General features: G+C 43.0%; 2 protein-coding genes across 7 annotated transcripts in view; one reads left to right on the top strand and one right to left on the bottom strand.

Annotated features, from left to right (window-relative positions):
* The window catches only part of PIGL (phosphatidylinositol glycan anchor biosynthesis class L), a 65987-nt gene extending 49962 nt beyond the window's left edge, over positions 1-16025 (bottom strand). Inside the window, exons 1-2 of the mRNA XM_021415537.1 lie at positions 15663-16025; positions 11077-11176 (exon numbers count right to left, since the gene is read on the bottom strand). Coding sequence (XP_021271212.1) covers positions 11077-11176; positions 15663-15906 — 344 coding nt within the window. The 5' untranslated portion in view covers positions 15907-16025. The remainder of the gene's footprint in view (positions 1-11076; positions 11177-15662) is intronic.
* NCOR1 (nuclear receptor corepressor 1) overlaps positions 16636-17860 on the top strand; it is a 60296-nt gene continuing 59071 nt past the window's right edge. For 3 of the 6 annotated variants that reach the window (XM_021415491.1, XM_021415492.1, XM_021415487.1), the window contains exon 1: positions 17497-17644. The gene's annotated coding sequence lies outside the window, so the exon portion shown is untranslated. Of the gene's footprint in view, positions 16769-17452; positions 17645-17860 lie in introns of those variants that run through there. The other 3 variants (XM_021415490.1, XM_021415489.1, XM_021415488.1) reach the window with 3 other exon arrangements.

Here is a 17860-nt window from a genome sequence, read left to right as displayed (position 1 = left end):
GTCTGGTTCAATAAGCAGAAGTAAAGAACACTGACATCTATTCTCAGCTACCCAGCAAGACAATACACTCCAAGGTTTTTATGGTCCAGAAAGTTGGAAGATCTGAAAAATATTCTGGATGATCTTGTATCAGCCATGATCTGAAAGTTTTCTATTAAAACTCCCCATCGAAATGTTGTCTATCCCATGGTGATCTCTGCCACACACTGCAATAGCTTCAGAGAAAACAAGGGAGTTACTCCAAATTTACTTTGGCAGGATGAGGATCGGAATCTGGCTGCATTCAAGCAAAAAAAAAAAGCAACAGTAAAGACTATAAGAACAGTCATCTCTAGATTGTCTAAAAACAATCAAGATCTCTAATTCCGAAGCACTTCAGTGATGGAAAAGACTCCACCCCTACCGTTTTTCATCTCCAAAACATCTTGGGACTTCTTTATGCACTTCTGAGACATTCCTGACAGACAGCTCTAAACCAAATCTAACAAATTCACAATTTCTTGAGCTCCCCCCTATAGCTAAATATTCTTGATTTCAATTTGGAAAAGCCATAATGTATGAAGCATCGACCGAGGCCTGCTTTCTGGGAAGAGGAAATCGACCATACGCAATGTCAACCGAGTTCATTCCTAAATGCAAACCACATTGGGCTGTCGAGCATGATAATAAAAACCCGCTGACCTAGTTTCCTGCAGAACAAAATCCTCTGTCTTCCCTCCTCCCATTCCAAACCTAAATCTGATCTCCTTCTCTGGAGAAAGGAATTAACCCTTTGGCTAGAAAGGAAAACTCTAATGATGAGCTTTAATACTTAGACAGCATTGCACATCACTACAGTAGTATATAAACAATAGACCCTCCCCATAGCTCTGTAAAAAAAAAAACCACCAGGATTTTTAGAGGGTGAAAGTGAGACACATGCAACTTAAAACTTCCTTCAAAAAGATTTTGAAGCGTGAAACTTCATGTGTTAAGCACTGTTTGGTAACCTTTCTACATGTTCTCTATGTGAATATAAAACCTTCGATCATGACGTGGCAAAAGAGTAACAGTGCAGCTGAGCTTTCTGAAAAACTGCTCCATCAAACCACTCAAAAAAAAAGGACTATTGTTCTTCTCAAATTCTGCAATGTCAACGTGCAAGTCATTTTCTGGTAGATGAGAGTTGATTACATTCACTCCAAGTGTTTGGCGAAAGCATTCACTTTTAATGGCTTCACTTCCTCAGTGATGCAATGTTTCATTTAAAGGGATGCCTGGGGGGACTTCAGAATGGACACAGAATGCAAAAAATAACAGGGCATGTCACAACAAACTCAGCCAAGAAAATACAGATGGGAATTCTCTTGTAGGATGCTTCAAAGGGCAGCACTGGATCACGCTCCTACAAAGCAGAGCCCCACTGCAGTCAGCCAGAAGTGTTTGCAGAGCCTCGGACTGCTGAGACCACCTCTACCAGTTCACATTGCAACAGTCAACTGAAGCTTTCAATCATCTGTCAAATAGGGCTTTATTTTTGGAAAGAACAGAGATAAAAAAGAATGCTTTGCTTAACTGCTAAATAGCTTTACAAGCAGTCTTTTACAATGAGGTGACAAAAGCACAACCTGCAAGTGAAACTGCTAACAGAGCTCTGTACTGCAGCCAGAGCTTTCATCATCATTACAAGCAAGAAGACCACGCTGTAAATAGTTTCATTATACACTGCTCCTCCAGGAACTGAGATAGACTTGCCCGCACCCAAACAGTACGTGATTCCCCAGGACCTGAAACCACTCCATCATCACACACTCCATCAGCATCTGCCTCATGCAAGGTGTAGCAGCTGAGCTCCTGACAAGCTATCAATCTCTGTAAGGAAAAGTTTGGGAGCCTCTGCTTTGCGAAGGAAGATACACCTTCATTTACTTACAGACCATTGGAAAAAAGACTGGAAAGCAATAACTAGTAGGCATCCTAGTAGTACCATTTCACCTATGAAGTCACTGTCTGTCTCACTTGGTCTATCTGCAGGGAAGCTGTTAAGAGAGAACAGGCTTACTGAGCACAGACAGCACTTGCATGGCACGCTGCAACTAACACTGTACGCTACAGGCAGCTTGAGAGTAAAAAAACCAAAGAACCTGGAATAAATTGGTCTGCAGAAGTTGCCATAACTATGCCTGTTTTCTGGATGCTGCATTTTCACAGGTAAATAACGTACCAGTTTCTGCTCCAAATGAGGAAGAAAAAAATTGAGTTCTCACAGACTCATAAGTAACATGGGTCAGAGTCAGAAATGCGGAGATGGAAAAAGAGCATCTTATTCATCATATCAGATCCCTGGGGGGGTTCTGAGTTGTACATGCTTATTTTATTGACAAAAACAAGTTTTTAGCTTCTATTGTCTTACAGAGGAAGAGCAGCCTGAGTTCAATTCTGGCTCACACATCATCTGCAATTCGAGCCAAATCCCATCCACACAACTTTTATTACTGGGAGGATGTCAGAGGCAAAGATACAGCTGGATATTCAGATCCCAGACCGAGTTTTGCTGTGTTGGCAGTTAGACAAACCAGCTTTTGATTTGTATGTAAACAGAGCCAATCTGAACTGGAAAGTCATTAAGAGGAAACATATTTTACACAACGTCCATTGTATGGTTGCTTGTCCAACTTTCCCTATCCTAACTTTTTTTTTTTTTTGAAGTAGACTTTGTCTTCTATTGTCGACTGTTTCAATGCCAATTTCTGGTCCTACTGAAGTGAATGGCCAACTCCTACTCATTTTGATGGGCCCAGAAGAAAAAAGGAAACAAGTCCAAGCTTCTACAGCTCCAGTTCTGCCATCTACGCAGGAAAATTGACTCGGAGACCCAAGCACATGTTGTATTAAAACAAAGAATTTGTAGATCTGCACAAACAGAAGCATCCTCACAAGAATTCCACTCAGCCTTTACAGCACCTACAGCCCAAACATTGCTGTTCCTATGAAAAATAAAAGATTTTGATCAAGATGAAACTAACATTTTTTTGTAAGTCTTTTTTTTTCCTCCTCTGTTCTCAGACCATCTTCTTTAAATAAAAGAGCCAGAAAAGGTCCCACCAAATGCCCTGAAATTTTTAGGGGAGGGGGAAATACTAAGGAACTTCCCTCACACCATGATCCTGTCTCATAGGCCCCAGTACTGAGAATACCGTTCTTCTGCAGCTCAGCAACTTGATCCCTTGAGTCTATCACAGAAGATGCTTCCCACCCATCCCTCAGGCACTGTACACACTACTTCTTAAGTTCTCTTACTGGCTGCCAGCGTAGGAGATGCCTTCTGACTTCAATGGGAATTTTGAAACTGAGCTGAAGAAATGAGGATTATATTGCTGGCATTCAGCAAGACAGAATACCATAGCATCTGAAGTGGCCCAACTGCCTCTGACACCATGCCTTGTAATTGGAAACAGTCTGTGCTTTATAAGCCTAATAAAGGCCTTGTTCCCAAGACTCAGATATTGATTATTCAGTCATTCCTCTGGTGACTGACAGAACTAGAAGGGATCAGGGGTAAAACAACAAGTTTTTAACATCGTGAGACCCTTGGACACACTGAAGCTGTCACAGACAGCGAGCCAGCTTTTAAGTGTACTCAGTAGAAAAAAGAAAAAAATACATTTTCCGTGTGTAAGCTGAGTCCAACGTAGAGATTCGACAGTTGAATCCATGCTACGCTTTTTTTCCCTCTTTGCTTCTCCTCTTTGATTAACTTACTGTTACTATTCTGCCTAACTGCTGCTCTTTAAGGAAGAGTTAACCATTTTACCCTCTCTCCTAGAAGACCCCGGTCTGCCCATAGCGATCAGCATGGCATTTGCAGCAGCAGGTTAAAATGAGTGACTGGCAGAGACAGTGCTGGGCATTGCAGTATTCATTATCAAAGCAGCAAACTTTCCATGGGCAAAGGGGAAATGCTTGTCATTCTCCATTAGTCCCTCACAGTGTCTGTTGGCAAAGCACACTGTATTGTTCCACTGGATAACTGGCAACATAAACGTGGTGAACTATACCAGACTATTTAAAAGCTGACTCTGGGTATAACTTGAAAATAATTTTAATCTAATGACTGTATTTTTCTATGTTGGTAGTTCAGTTTACTATCATCAATGAACAAAGTCCACTCAAAATATTTAAACCTTACATTTTATACTGGAAACCAGCAAACACACGGACGCTTCCTTTTGCAAGGACACAAGTGGTCTCATTACAAAACTGCTCCAGTCAGCAGATCTGTGTTACCAGGATACAGCAAAGCCAGGACAGGACACTGACCACCAGCAAATCCAGGATGGGTCATTGAAGCTTTCTTTGCTCCAAAGAAGAAGCCCGCCTTTAATGAATATAAGGCACTTTTAAAAGCCATGAATGAAAGAATAATAAAAGGCATTTCTGAAGGCATAAACTAGGTAAGAACAACAAAAAAAGTGATTTCTAGTGGATTGCCCCATTCTAGTGATTTCCCCGTCTTCAGCCCTAGCCACTTTTCCCAGACTTTTGAAACATAACTTATTAAGTTTGACTTCTTTTCTCACAATTGACTTAGCAGTGCTGACGGTTTCAGAGTAGAATCAAATCTCATCAGCTTAGAGGGATGGCTGGGATCCCTGCTCTCACATTTCATGCTTTGGGTTTGGTACTGAAGTTTTCATTCTGCTAAAACAATCTTGACCATTTTAAGTATAAATCTTGACACTTGGTATTTTGATTAGAATTCCATAAAGACATTTTGTCCTTTATCAGCACTTCTTCCCTTCCCTGAACACTTATTCAGAGACTTGGGTCCTTTGGGCAGCCTCTTGCTCCTAATCAGACCCTGCTGTGACATCACTGGCATGCGGCTTGACAGGTCTCTGTTGACATGTGAAGGAGAGTCCCTTCAATGTTCTGAGAAGGACCAGTGCTCATTTCTCTGCAGAAGTAATTTGGGGGGCATAACCCTTCAGCACTGGAAGGATCATTTCCCTTCCACTACAGACCCCTTCCCCCACTTGCACAGCAAGAAAGTTAATTATGCTATGAAGCTGAGAAAGGACCTGATCCACAGAAGCCCCAGGGAAGCTGAAGGGCAGACTTCCTTATTGAAGAAAATACTTAACTTAGGACAAAACAGTCAAATCTAACATACTGCAATACAAGGCTTTGTTTCGGAAAGCAGCTTTCCTGGTGGGCAGACAGACATCTCAATCCCCAGAAATATTTCCTCTTAAATTATTGCATAGAGCAACACTGACAATAGCAGACGCCTGAAAGCTGATTTTGATGTAAGCCTTTTCATAAAGCGCTCCAATGACCTAAAATTATGTGTATAAGCTGCCATGTGGTAGATGTTTTAGAAAAACATATCGATTAGAACGTAAAAACCATGCTTTTATTATCTTCTCAGAAAGACAACAATTTAAGTTTCAAGAACTCTAGTAAACAGAAGTGAAATTTGTGCATGGTCTTTACATAAACATCAAGACAGCCTCCTGACTGACAAAGGCTCTGTGCCTTCTTGTAATGGTACAGTGTTTACATTCAAATATAGACTAATTTCACTGTAATACACTCTGAATACATGCCCAATTTCTAAGATTTTCTGATCCCCCAATGTAATTCTTAGAGAAAAATCCACAAAAAAAAGAAATAAAGAACTTCACAATGCTTCTGGCATAAGTAAGATCAAGAGAATCCTGTCATTCGCGCTGAAATACACAGCTCTTCTAGAAGAACTGCATGGCAGCACTATTAATCAGCACATAGCTCACTGCTTCAGAATTAGCAGCAAAACAGAATGTCTAAGCATAATACCACAAGGAATGTAGGAAGACATAATGTAACTAATTACCACAATTACTACAGCAGAATAAAAACTATTAAATACTGAGCCCAAAATACAAGAACAAGGAAAGAAGAAAAATCAAGAATATAAACTTTCTGATTAGAAACACATATGTAGAATAAATGCAATTATAAGAAAAATCCCAGATACATTTAGCAAAATGACACAGGTCAGCAAATGAGTGAGTCAGAAACTGGTATGAAATCACTACCAGTCTTCCCAGGAGATTCAGAGGCCAGGATTTTGTTGCTGCACTTCTCCTAGTCCTCCATTTTCAGGCAGGCTTTCTTAATTGCAGTACATATTCTCACAGCTCTCACACACTCGGCGCCCTGCATTCAAATCCATTAAGCTATCACCAAACAACCTAAGCACTGCTAAACCAAACTGGATCAACTGGACATACTCCTTCACCATGTGTAAGTTTTCAACTTCTACTCAAAAAGTTGTTACATATTTCATTCTCTGAAGGGTTCAAGAATTTCTGTATCCTTCTCATTGTCCCCGTCAAACACACCCACTATTTATTTAAGGATATATTTTTCCCATGACCTTACAGACTCACTTCCCTGACACACAGAGCTTGCAGAAGGAAGTTTATTACAAGTTAAACACGAGGAAGTGCAATACAGCCTATTTACCTTGTATGGGAAAAAAAAAAACCCAAGACAACAAGTAATTTTTATACAGTAAAAAGAACCTAAAGAATTTGAGCTTTCATGCTGCCTCATGAAAAACTTGCAGCTCATCTGTAATTCTGTACAGGCAGATGTCTTCTCCACTGCGCATTGTCTAACCAGAGCCCTTTTGAACTTAAATGAAATAATACAAGCAGCATTTGCAGGGCCATTTCCATAGAAACTCAGAAACAGATGTAACGTTACTTGCCGTAAGTCTCTGTACTGTGAGTGGAAAATTTTCTAGTTCACATCATTTTTTGCTATTATTTTCTTTACAGTGTAAACTTGGTCCAAATATTTTTCTGCCGCATAAAAGACGCAATTAGTCAGTCCTACTTTCTGTCCAGCCCAATCATGAACAAAAGATGGAGAAGCTGCAGTAACACACCTGATACTTATCTTTCCATTAACCTAAAACAGGCATTAGAAAAAAAGAATCATTTGGGCTCCCTTTTTGCTTGTTCTCTAGGGAAAGCGAAAACAGCTTAGAAAACATCTCCCACTTACATGCTACATTACAGACTGGAAGAGCATTGGCAGATGTGCCCAACATTACTGGGAGCTTAACTAACTCCTCCTATTAGATCAATTAGATGCTAATGTTTTCAATTTACCAGGAAGGAGAGCTTGCTAGCTCAGGAGCATCTATTCACAAATTAATTACTTACAGATACGTATCTAAATCATTCTACTGCTGATTTGTGGGGGCCTCCAACCTCCATAGCTGAAATGTGGGTACAGTTTGGGACTGTATTTGCACAGAAGATTTAAGATGCTGTTCACCAAGGGAACAGTAACTACATCAAATGCCCACAGAAGAAACAACGCAAAACAGTTTGATAGAGACTGAACTAGTCCTGCCCTATCAATCCCAGCTATACTTGAGAGAGTCACTGTTTAAGGTAAGGGACTGCTTAGTAAGGGCTTGGTCGTTAAAACGGATTTCATCATAGACTGACTAACTGAAGGTTTCTCTTTACAGGTTCACATGCAACTCAAATGTCATGTTGATTTTATACCTGCCTGGCCAAATGAGATTAGAGACCACATCAATCACCTTGTCTTTCAGATACATTCCTTTTTACATCTTGAAACTTCTACTCACTCACTTGTAGATTATGCAAAGAGAAGAGGAAGCAGCATGACTCAGCTCTGCACTACAATGGCTGGAGCAGATCCAGACCTAGCAATCCTTCGGGCTTTCCTTTCCAAAATACAAGTCTGCAGCTTGGATAATGTAAAGCATTCAGTGTTTGCATAAGCAATGTTAGTTGGTAGCATGCCAGCTACAGCCCTTAAGCATTGTACTAGATCTTTACACCAGTGCAAGATTATCTTCTGAAGAGTCAGGAAAAGAAAGAAAAAAAGCCAAAGGGGTCTGATCTTAAAGAGCGCACATTGATGGCAGAATGCTGACGAGAACAGCATTACAAACTGAATTCCCTAGACATTAATTTCTGTAGAGATCTAGCATGTTTCACATCGTACCATATTGGCAAATATTTTTGCATTATGTGTAAATTAGAGAAGGGGTAGCAGAGGCACAGGAAAGCTACTGACCTTCAGGAATCTGGGAACACTGAGTAAGTTTAAAGAACCTTACACCCCAGCACCTTACCTAAACCACCAAAAATACAGTTACCTCAGAAATACAGTTTCATCTAAAAATTATTCCTCATCTCCTACCATTCGGCAAACACCTGACCCACAGATGTTTTTCATAAAGTATTTCCACATGATGAGTTACTGCTGAGCAAATAATGCACTGTAAACACATTTAACTTCCCTGTATAAACAAGCTCTGAGCTAAATTCAGCAAGAACTTCTCTTCAGGTTCACTCCCTGAATGCACAACAAAGTTAGATGATTTGATGGTTATCTCACTGCAACCTAACCTCTGAGATAAAGGCCTCATATCTAAAGTTGTTTCTCAGAACAATGTCATACATCTGTAACCCTATAAGGTGATGGAAAGCACAGCAACGATAGCAGAGTAGCAAAGTTCTAGGCTGCAGCAAGCAAGGATAAACCCAAATGCAACAGCCATGGACACAGAAACAAAGGAAAAAAACAAATCTGCTTACCCTCAGAAGACCTCAGGCAGGCAGGGATCTCCAACAAGATCCCCTCACCTCCTCTGCCAACCCTTAAATGAGGTCTGGGAACAGGTGGATCCTGCCTCCACCCCTTCAGGTCACTCAGGTGCATTGCTTGCACCTGAGCTCCCCTGGGCTGGCCCTGCCTTCCCACCAGGTGCTCCATCACTGCTTCAGGCCCTGACTTAGCATTTCCACTACAACACCCTAGGCCTGTGCCTCAGAACTCCGGGTAATGGCATGGATCTGTCTTTTTAAGCAGTACATCCACTAGTAGAAATCACGCAACAGTCACTACTTTCATAAACATGCATAACACTAACAATGAAAGTATTAAGGAGGAACGACCCAAGTTATTTCTCTGAAATCACCCCCAGCTTTCAACTGAGCAAACTGAAGTACTACTTGCAAAAAGCAGTCCTCTGGACTGTGTGCACCGGGAGATGATTGAGCAGTATCAGGAAACTTGCGTCACAGAGTAACCAACCTCACACTGCTTTAGAGGATGAAAGACCAGTGGGCTTCTGGGCTCAGTGTAAATTGCAAAAAGACAGTTCATTTAGCAAATTTATGCTTAGCAAAACTTAGCAGCTTTTTTTCCTTATTCCCCCCAGAAAAGTTCTGGGCATTATCATATAATTGTACTACAAAACATGAAGCTACCCAAAGTCAGTTCACGAGAAGCGACCGGAAATGTCTCTTTTCATTCCAAAGGAAAAACAACTCCTGTGCTGTTTTCCTAACTGAGCTGAAAACTTGGAGAGAAACCTAAAGCTAAAAAAAGAAAAGAACTCAAGAGGATTCATATTCTGGACTGTGGTTTCTGTTGCCTTAGCTCAAGGGAAAATATGTTCACGGGAAAAGGGCCTGCCTGGAGCCAGGCTTTTTTCAACTCTGACTTTTCTAGTTGGTGTGGCTTTCAATCTGTTTCTATTAAAGATTCTTCTTCTCAAACAAAAATGTTCTTTATGAATTTCATGATAGCTGTTTACAATTGAAACAACTGGTTGTACTGGGTTTGCTAGAAATCACTATTTATTTCAGTAAATATTAACCCCAGATGGGCAGAGATTGGGCAACTTTAGAGGCCTCGCAATGTTAGCTTCTGAGTTTCACTGATTCCAAGTGTCAAATCACCTTCTCATAATACCGTTTCCAAGTTAATTCCAAAACAAAGTATCAGCTTCATCACCTACCTCCATATCTAGACACAGCTAACGAAAACAACACATATTAAAAAAAACAAAAAACCATACAGAAATCCTGCATGGCTTCAGTTGAAATAATCTTATTATCATGTTATTATGGATGGCCTTTAACACCACAGTGCATTTTGTTTTTAGCCAGGACTAAACCAAATTATAAATATAATAGAATCTCACACTAGCCCTGTAAAGACTAACCTATGAAAAAGGTGACTACGCGTTCATGACTCAAAACATTTGCATACAAGAAAATTTTAAGTGAACCAAATTAACATTATGTCACACATTACAAAGGTCTTCTACTGATGTCTATATCTGATTCCAAACTATTCACATAATTTAATTTACAATTAATATTTACAGTATATATCACCAATTAAGTCTTAAAATAAAACACTTAGATGCAAGGGAAGTACTACACACAGTTTTGCTAGCAGCAGTCTCCTCTGCAAAGACTGAGAGGACGTTTCATCCATTTCAGATTATCCCATTAAACCCAGTCAATCACTAGCTCACCCACAGATGAAAACCTTGTTGGGAATTAACAAACCACTCAAACACACGAACAAACAGATTCCAAGCAATTCTATTTTGCTATCTCCCCAGAATACACCCTCAGGAATTTCTGCTGTCAGGATGACTCCTTTGGCTAAAGCTGACAGGATTCTTATTTTAAAAAGCGCTTTGATGGCTACCAAAAATACACAGGCACTGTACTGTTTTACAGACAGCACAACAGCTGATGTGTTCATATGGTTATCTTATCATGGAACACAGACTTTAACTATCTGCAGCTACGTTATAATCACGTGGGAAAATAAGTGCAATGTAATGATACTGTCAATCCTCCAAATAGTTTTATTTTCAGCACAAACTTGCCACTGGCAATTCAGAGATTTCTTTTTAAGTGTCTTGGATAATACTGCAAAAAACGTAACAAAGTGTGATCATGTTGCCCAAACACACTGTGCCAGACCCCTACAAGTATGGTTATCGTTACTTGAAATGTTGTATTAACACAGCTTAACCTAAGGACAGTAATCCCCATTATACACTTGAATTATCTTCTGAATTAATTAGATTCCCTTAGTTAATAGTTAACAGAAACATCTCACATGATCTTTTTTGACAGTCCTCAAAACAATATATATAGAATGATACAGTAAGCTGTCACAGAGCATTACAGTGAACTTCACCTCTTGTTTAAAACCCTCATAGAAATAATGCTATAAATAAACACTAGTTACCTGTGATCAACAACTGTCACACTGGATGCAGGAATCCCCAGCAGACAACAGCTTTGTTCCAGTTCTTTCTTACGAATCTCTCCTTGATTGTAATAGTTTCCTGCAAGTAACAGACAGCAACACTGCTTAGTTTAGCTCCATTTTTTCTCAAAGCAGTAAGAATCACACCCAAAATAAAACGGCATCATTTGAGGAATAGGTACATTACAGAGGAGAAACTTCATAAAGTTACCTAAGCACAACTCAGCTCAATCAGGCTAAAACACTGACACAAATTTTTGCCTACCTTTACTACACGAGTTTGTTTGGCAAAGGCATCAGAAACTGCCACGTCTATTCAGATGAGCTGCCCAAGCAGCCTGTTATCCTCCTCCTAATAGCAGCCAAAGTCATGCTCCTGCTAAAGACACGGCAGATCTTCCAAACAATAATTCCGGAACAATCTGCTTGGGCAACTGCTTCTAAACTTTTTTGATCAGTGAATGTCTTTTTTTCTTGAAACACCACAATTTTTAGCTCTTCCTTCTTTTTTTTTTTTTTTTTTTTTTTTTTTTGGTTTGGGCTTTCTGTTTTATTTCATGTTTAATCCTATTCTGAACATTGTTAAATTTTTATCAAGATTTAATATATTTTTTTGGTGAATTCCAAAGGCTAAATCTGCTTTGTGGAAAAAAAGAAAAAAAGGAGTTTTCTAACATGTATACACGGATGAAGAGGTTACAAGTTATCTGAATGCAAGTCACCAATATACTACAAAACAGTTGAGCAAGATCGTTTCATAAACACAGGAAAAACAGCCTTTCCAGTGAGGTGACTAGAAACTGTTATCACTGGCAAATTTCCAGGTTGTCTCTATGAAAGAAGTTAGTGGGACCTTAGTCCACTTTAAAGAGAGGTATTCAAAACAGATCAGTAATATTTAGCCTCCTCAGGAAGGGCCAAAGAGCCACTCCTTCACTATTAGGCATGGTACCATCAACTCCCTCCTGTACTGTTAACAGCACAGGCCCACAGAGTCAGGCTGAAGGGCAAGGCCAAAGTCCTTGGAAAGAACTGCTGGGACAACACTTGGAAAACTTGTCCCAAGATGTATTCTTTAAGTGACTGAAGGTTATAGTATACCCTAGACCACTTCTAATGAACAATAGGTGCCACGTAACACTAAGACACTGCAATAGGACACAGTGATGAAATTCAGAGGATTTTAGGAAATGAAGAATTCCATCATGAAAATCTGTTTTTGAGATGAAGATTTCTCAGAAGTCTGCATCATTCACAGAGGAAATTCCAGCAGAAGCTACAATTGCAAAGAACTTACAGAACCAAAAAAGGCAGGCAACCTACTTTAAAGGCATTTAGGAAGTTAAAACTTGATAGATATTCGGAGACCAACAGCTAGTAGGGAAACACTTAAAACACTGTCTCCTTCTCTGAATTCTTTTCTTCTCATCTTGTCCTCACATTACCTTCTTTTTTCCTTTTTCTTGGAATCAGCCATGCAAAATCTATGCCAGTACTGCAATGCTCCCTTCCCATATGCTACCCTATGCAGGACAACACTTGCAACCCAATTTTAACTTTGAAGCAACAAAAAGAAAAAATTAGCTGTGTATTAATGCATGACTTGAGTCTGCAGTCAGCTGTCTTGAATTACACTAGAATTTTTTTTTTTTTATTGTTTTGGGTGACTCATCTAAATCTAGCATTTCTCTAAAGAAATGTTGCAATCTGAGCACTCACTAGCAGCTTTGTATAATTTTCAAAGAGGTGAACAATAACCAGAAAAAAAAAAAACCAAACAATTCCTCTTGCAGACTGTGAGTGAATGATTTTATAAGACCATGACAATGATTACCTGTGGGTTTGCTGAGAACACATCAGCTTGGTAGCCTGCAGCTTGGATCACAAGTTCCAGCTTCAGAGAGGAAATTTAACTGTGCGCCTTCCTCAGATGGATTACACGAGTACTTCATTTCAGATTGATTTCTTGCATGGGAATTAATGATAGTAGTGTTTTAATGTAACATATGTTATGCTGCAACATAGCGCAGTAACTGATCGCAGGTGATGTTTTATCCAAGTGGTGCCATTATTCTCAAAATACCTAACTTCTACTAAACTCAAAGGAAGAGATCCATTTTCCTCAGCTTGAGAAATGTGCCTGGACATTAGGAATATATAAATGCTAACAAGAAAAAACGGGCAGCTATTGAAAGCAAAAACAGCTGAATAGCTAATGCTGCTGGAACTCATCCATTGAGCACTCACAATAGAGAGTCAGCTACTACAGAGAACAAAATACATTTACTTGAGTTATTAATTCAAAGATTACTCAGTGTGGAGAAGGCTGGTTTTTTTTTCTCACAGTGCCGTAATTCTGATTCATTTCTATGGCATTTTGATTGATATGTGAGAACTGCAAATACAACAGTTCCTACGTAATTATTTTGTTGTAGTCTTACAATTTGCGGAGTCTTTGATCGACTCACTTGTCATCATCAATCATACAAACAATGAGAGGATAAACCATCTGAATCACCAAAAGGCTATTAAGAGGCAGAGAGAAAGCTATTAGCTCAGTGAATGCATTTTCCTATATGGGTTGCTAGTTCCATTATGAAGACATGCAAGACATGCAATAGAAGACAGCCTCAAACACATTTAATGTTTCATGTCACCGAAGCAGGAGTACTGTAAAGACAATAAAGAAAGAGAATCTGAACAAAATAAAAAGAAACACTTTTTTGGAAAGTTCTCTACTGGCAGCAGTGTATTAGTCTCGACAACTGAAATGGCAGAACTGCACGTCCGTAATCTTGTCACAGCTGTGAAAAAGCCAAATGTAATCCACAGACTTCTGTCCCTCAGCAAAGACAACTGACAGCTCTGCACTGAATCTTTGATGGGGAGTATGCAGTGATCATTAAAATCAATGTACCATTAGACTTCAACAATAGCTTAATCCCTGTCTTCTCACCTAGATAGCCTGTTATGACAGAAAGGTATAAGAACAAAGAATATAAAAGTTGGCAGTGAACAACCTGGAGATTTCAAAATTACAGCAGTCCCTTTTCCCAAACACAAGCATCTGCCAGTGTAAGATGTAAATCTTTTTAGTTTGAAATACTTCTCTGAACAAACATGAAAAGATTTAGTTTTCACCACAGGCTCATGAATTCAGGTACAGCAGTATGGTCTAAGAAATCATTCAACATGAGGTTGCTTCCTACATCAAAAAGAACTGAACAAAGTAATGATAATGAAAAGCAAAAGTGTAGTGTTTCATCAAGCACAACAGTACAATCTTGAATTCACCGGAAGAATAACTGATTAGGTATCAGTTGTGCATTAAAAAATAATCTCTTTAGTAGATAACAAGAAAAACACAAGATAGCAGAGTAATATGTTGTGAAAATTCCTCGTGAGATTTATCCTCTGAGAGTGCTTTACTTGTTTCAGCCCCAGAAAGGCCTCAGTTCTTGGTTATTTTGCTTCAGAAACAGATGTGAATCAAACAGAAGAGAGTCCAAAGGAGGGCAAAGAGATCAGAAGTTTAGAAAATATCATCTATGACAAAGATTGAAAGAAATTGTGTTTAGTCTGGAGAACACAAGAGAGGCAGATAACAGCTTTAAAAATATCTAAGAGGCTGCTACAGAGGAATATTCTGATTTCTATGTTCACAGCAGATAAATCAAATAAACAAACAAACCTAGATCACTCCCATGATTCAGGAAAAAGTGATGTGAAGAAAAGCTAATGCAGCACTGAAGAAGACCACACAGACTGTGCAACCTCCCTGGAGGTCCTGAAGCACAAACCAGACATTTGTCTCTAGCAAATGAAGACACTGTTGATGTTGCCTTTGAGCTGACTGATGGGCACAGCCTCAGGTTATCTTCAGAGCTATTTTTCCATGATTAGACTGTTTCGCAACGAACACTTTTAGATGTGTTACTGTGAATATATCATGATATCAAAACTGGATCATCAAAGCAAGTTCTCTAGAAGACCACAGAACTACAAAACCTAAAACCTTTAACGAGTGCTTTTATGCAACTTAATAACATTTCCGTGCACCTCAGTGCTGCAGCATGAGATTTGATTGTGAAACCGTGTGAATGGTTCAGACACACAAGACTTAACTACAGCTACCGAAACTGCCAAAAGCAGCATTTTGGATCAAGACCCATAGGTGAGGCCGCTCTCAGGGGTGTGCAGGATGCCCCAACCCAGAACGGTGCCCCCAAACCACAGATGTGCAGCAAGATTAAGTCTCATCAATGCCCACTGCCATTTCCGCAGAAGTCCAGAGCGCTGTGAGGTTCAGCACAGCAATGACATCATGTGTGGCACCACAGTGACGTCACACAGTGTCACACCACGATGAGGCCACACCAACCATGCGCTGACACGTCACTACAGCCCTGCCTGCTCCGCCCACGGAGGCAGCCCAGCGCTGACGTCACGCACGAAAACATCACAGCGGCCTCCGCGTGACGTCACGGGCGGGAAGCCCGACCTCCACGGGCGCAGCACTTCAGAGACCAGGCAGCCCCGCCGCTCCCTGCCGCGACCCCGCTCACCTGCGGAGCAGCACAGCACCGCGAGGCGGGCGCCGGCCCTGCCCAAGGAAAGCAGCGTGGGCGCGAAAAACATCACTTCGTCATCAGGGTGCGCCGTCACCAGCAGCGCGCTGACGTCATCATCCCGCGACACCGCCGCGCTTCTCGCGGCGGAACGGCTCCGCAGGCGGCGCGCGGCGCCGAGCAGTACCGCCAACAGCAGCAGCAGCGCCGCCAGCCCCCAGCCCCACGGCCCCGCTGCCATAGCGACCGCCGCCGAGCCCCGCGCGCCGCTCCGCCGGGAAACAGGGACGGGCGGCGCGAAGGTTCCGCGCTACCAAAGGTTCCCCTCTTCCGCCCTTCCATTCCCCGCCTCGGGGCGGGGCCACTCGGCCGCGGTAACGTGCACCGGCCCCGCTGCTTCGGGCTGCTCCGCCGTACTCGGCGGGAAGGTGGGTAGCGGCCTGGGGACGTTAAGTAATAACAGAGACACGAAACAGCTTTTCGGCGCGTACCTCTGTGTGGCTGTGGAGCACACGGGGGTGAAGTGGAACCTCGAGAGCGGGGCGAGAGGAACATCTCCAGAGGCAAGCTGTGCCATGCACAGGGCTGTGCGGCTGTCCTGAGCGCGGCTGCGAGAGAAAAAAAAAAACGTTTGGATGCGTCTCAGGGCTGAAGTAAATCGCTGGAGACGTTACAAAGCAAAAGGTGACAGGGTAAATAGGGAAAGGCAATGAGATAAACAGTGGCTTGGAAGCCGTGTTGCTCAAGGCATGGAAGAGCAGCACGTTACCCCAGCTTCAGCTTAAAGAGTAAAACTGGGAAAGCAGTTCAGAAGAATTCAGCGTCAAACTCCTCACAAAACCTGCCCGACTCCTCCACAGGCTTTATTTGGATACCTCGCAGTGAGCTGTCAGCTGTGGTGGGGTTAAAGACTTCAGCCTGGGGATGTGTTGATGTAGCACTTAACGGAGTGGAACTCAGCTGTGGTGCTGCCAATAAAGTGCGTGTTTAATGAGGGAAAGTCGCCTCTTTGCCCCAGGCTGAGCCCCTGCGTTGTGACTCCAACTGGAAGCTGTGCAACATGACCGCATTTCCTCAGTGGGACAGCTTAATCTTGGCTAACGGTACGTGCTCCGCTGTAAGCCCGATAGAGATCTATCTGTGTTCTTAACACCTCACGATTACACTTTTGCAGATAGAACGTGAGGGTTTGAAATACCTTACAGAAAAGCCGTCGGCACGAGCTGAGCGTAACACGGCTCGGCAGGGGACAGTGCTCGCTTTCCTCATTCAGGAGGAAAAAAAAAAAAAAACCACAAAAACGAGGCAGTTGCGATTTAAAACCTAAATTTTCACAACGAGAGGCAGAGGTGCGCCAACCAGGGGGACCCCCACACGGCTCTGAGGAGCTGCGCTTCGTCCCTCGGCCGCGGCCTGGCGCCTCGGCGGCCGTTATTTACCATTTTTCACCTCAGCCCATTCGCCTTCTCGCGGCCGAGGGGCGGTGTGTACGTGAGGGGTTCCCCCGCGCTCGCTCCGTGACATCGCCTCAGCGGCAGCGCCTCACCAGAGCGCCCCGCTCAGCGCCGCCGCGCGCCTCATGGCGGCTCCCGCTCCCCCCGCGCCGAACCCCTGAGGGGGGAGGGAGCCCTACTCCGCCGCCGCACTGGCCAGCGGGTCCTGGAAGGAGCGTAGCAAGCCGCCTTCTTACCCCGGGGTCCGCCCCCGCTTTCTGGCAAGCTGACGCCTCCAGAGCAGCGCTACGAAGGCTGCACGTTGGGAGGAAGGGGCGAGTCCCCTCGACCGCTGGAAACCTGCGAGTCGCCGCGCCGCCGTTTGTTTCGTAGCTGACAGGACCTGGTGAGAGGAGGCGGAGTCCTCTGAGCCGGGGGAGGGGAGGCAAGATGGCGGTGGCGGTGGCGCTGAGGCTGAGGTGAGACGCCGCGACCGCCCAACCCCGCTGGAGCCCGCGGCCGCGCCGTCCCAGCGCCGCGCCGTCGGTAAGGGCAGGGGGCCTAGCGGGGCGGCGAGGAGAGGCCCGGGGGGCAGCGGGGCTTTGGAGCCTCTACTGTGAGGAGGAGGAGGAAGAGGAGGGGGAAGGGGAAGAGGCGGGGGCCACGGCCATCCTCCCTCCTCCCTCTTCGTCGGGCAGAGCCCCGAGGGGAGGGCGCTGGAGCCGGGGGGGTCCTGAGGGAGCGGCCGGGCGGGGGAGGGGG

This window comes from Numida meleagris, chromosome 18 (assembly GCF_002078875.1).
Source record: "Numida meleagris isolate 19003 breed g44 Domestic line chromosome 18, NumMel1.0, whole genome shotgun sequence".
Lineage (NCBI taxonomy): Eukaryota > Metazoa > Chordata > Aves > Galliformes > Numididae > Numida > Numida meleagris.
This window is presented reverse-complemented; position numbering and strand designations above follow the sequence as displayed.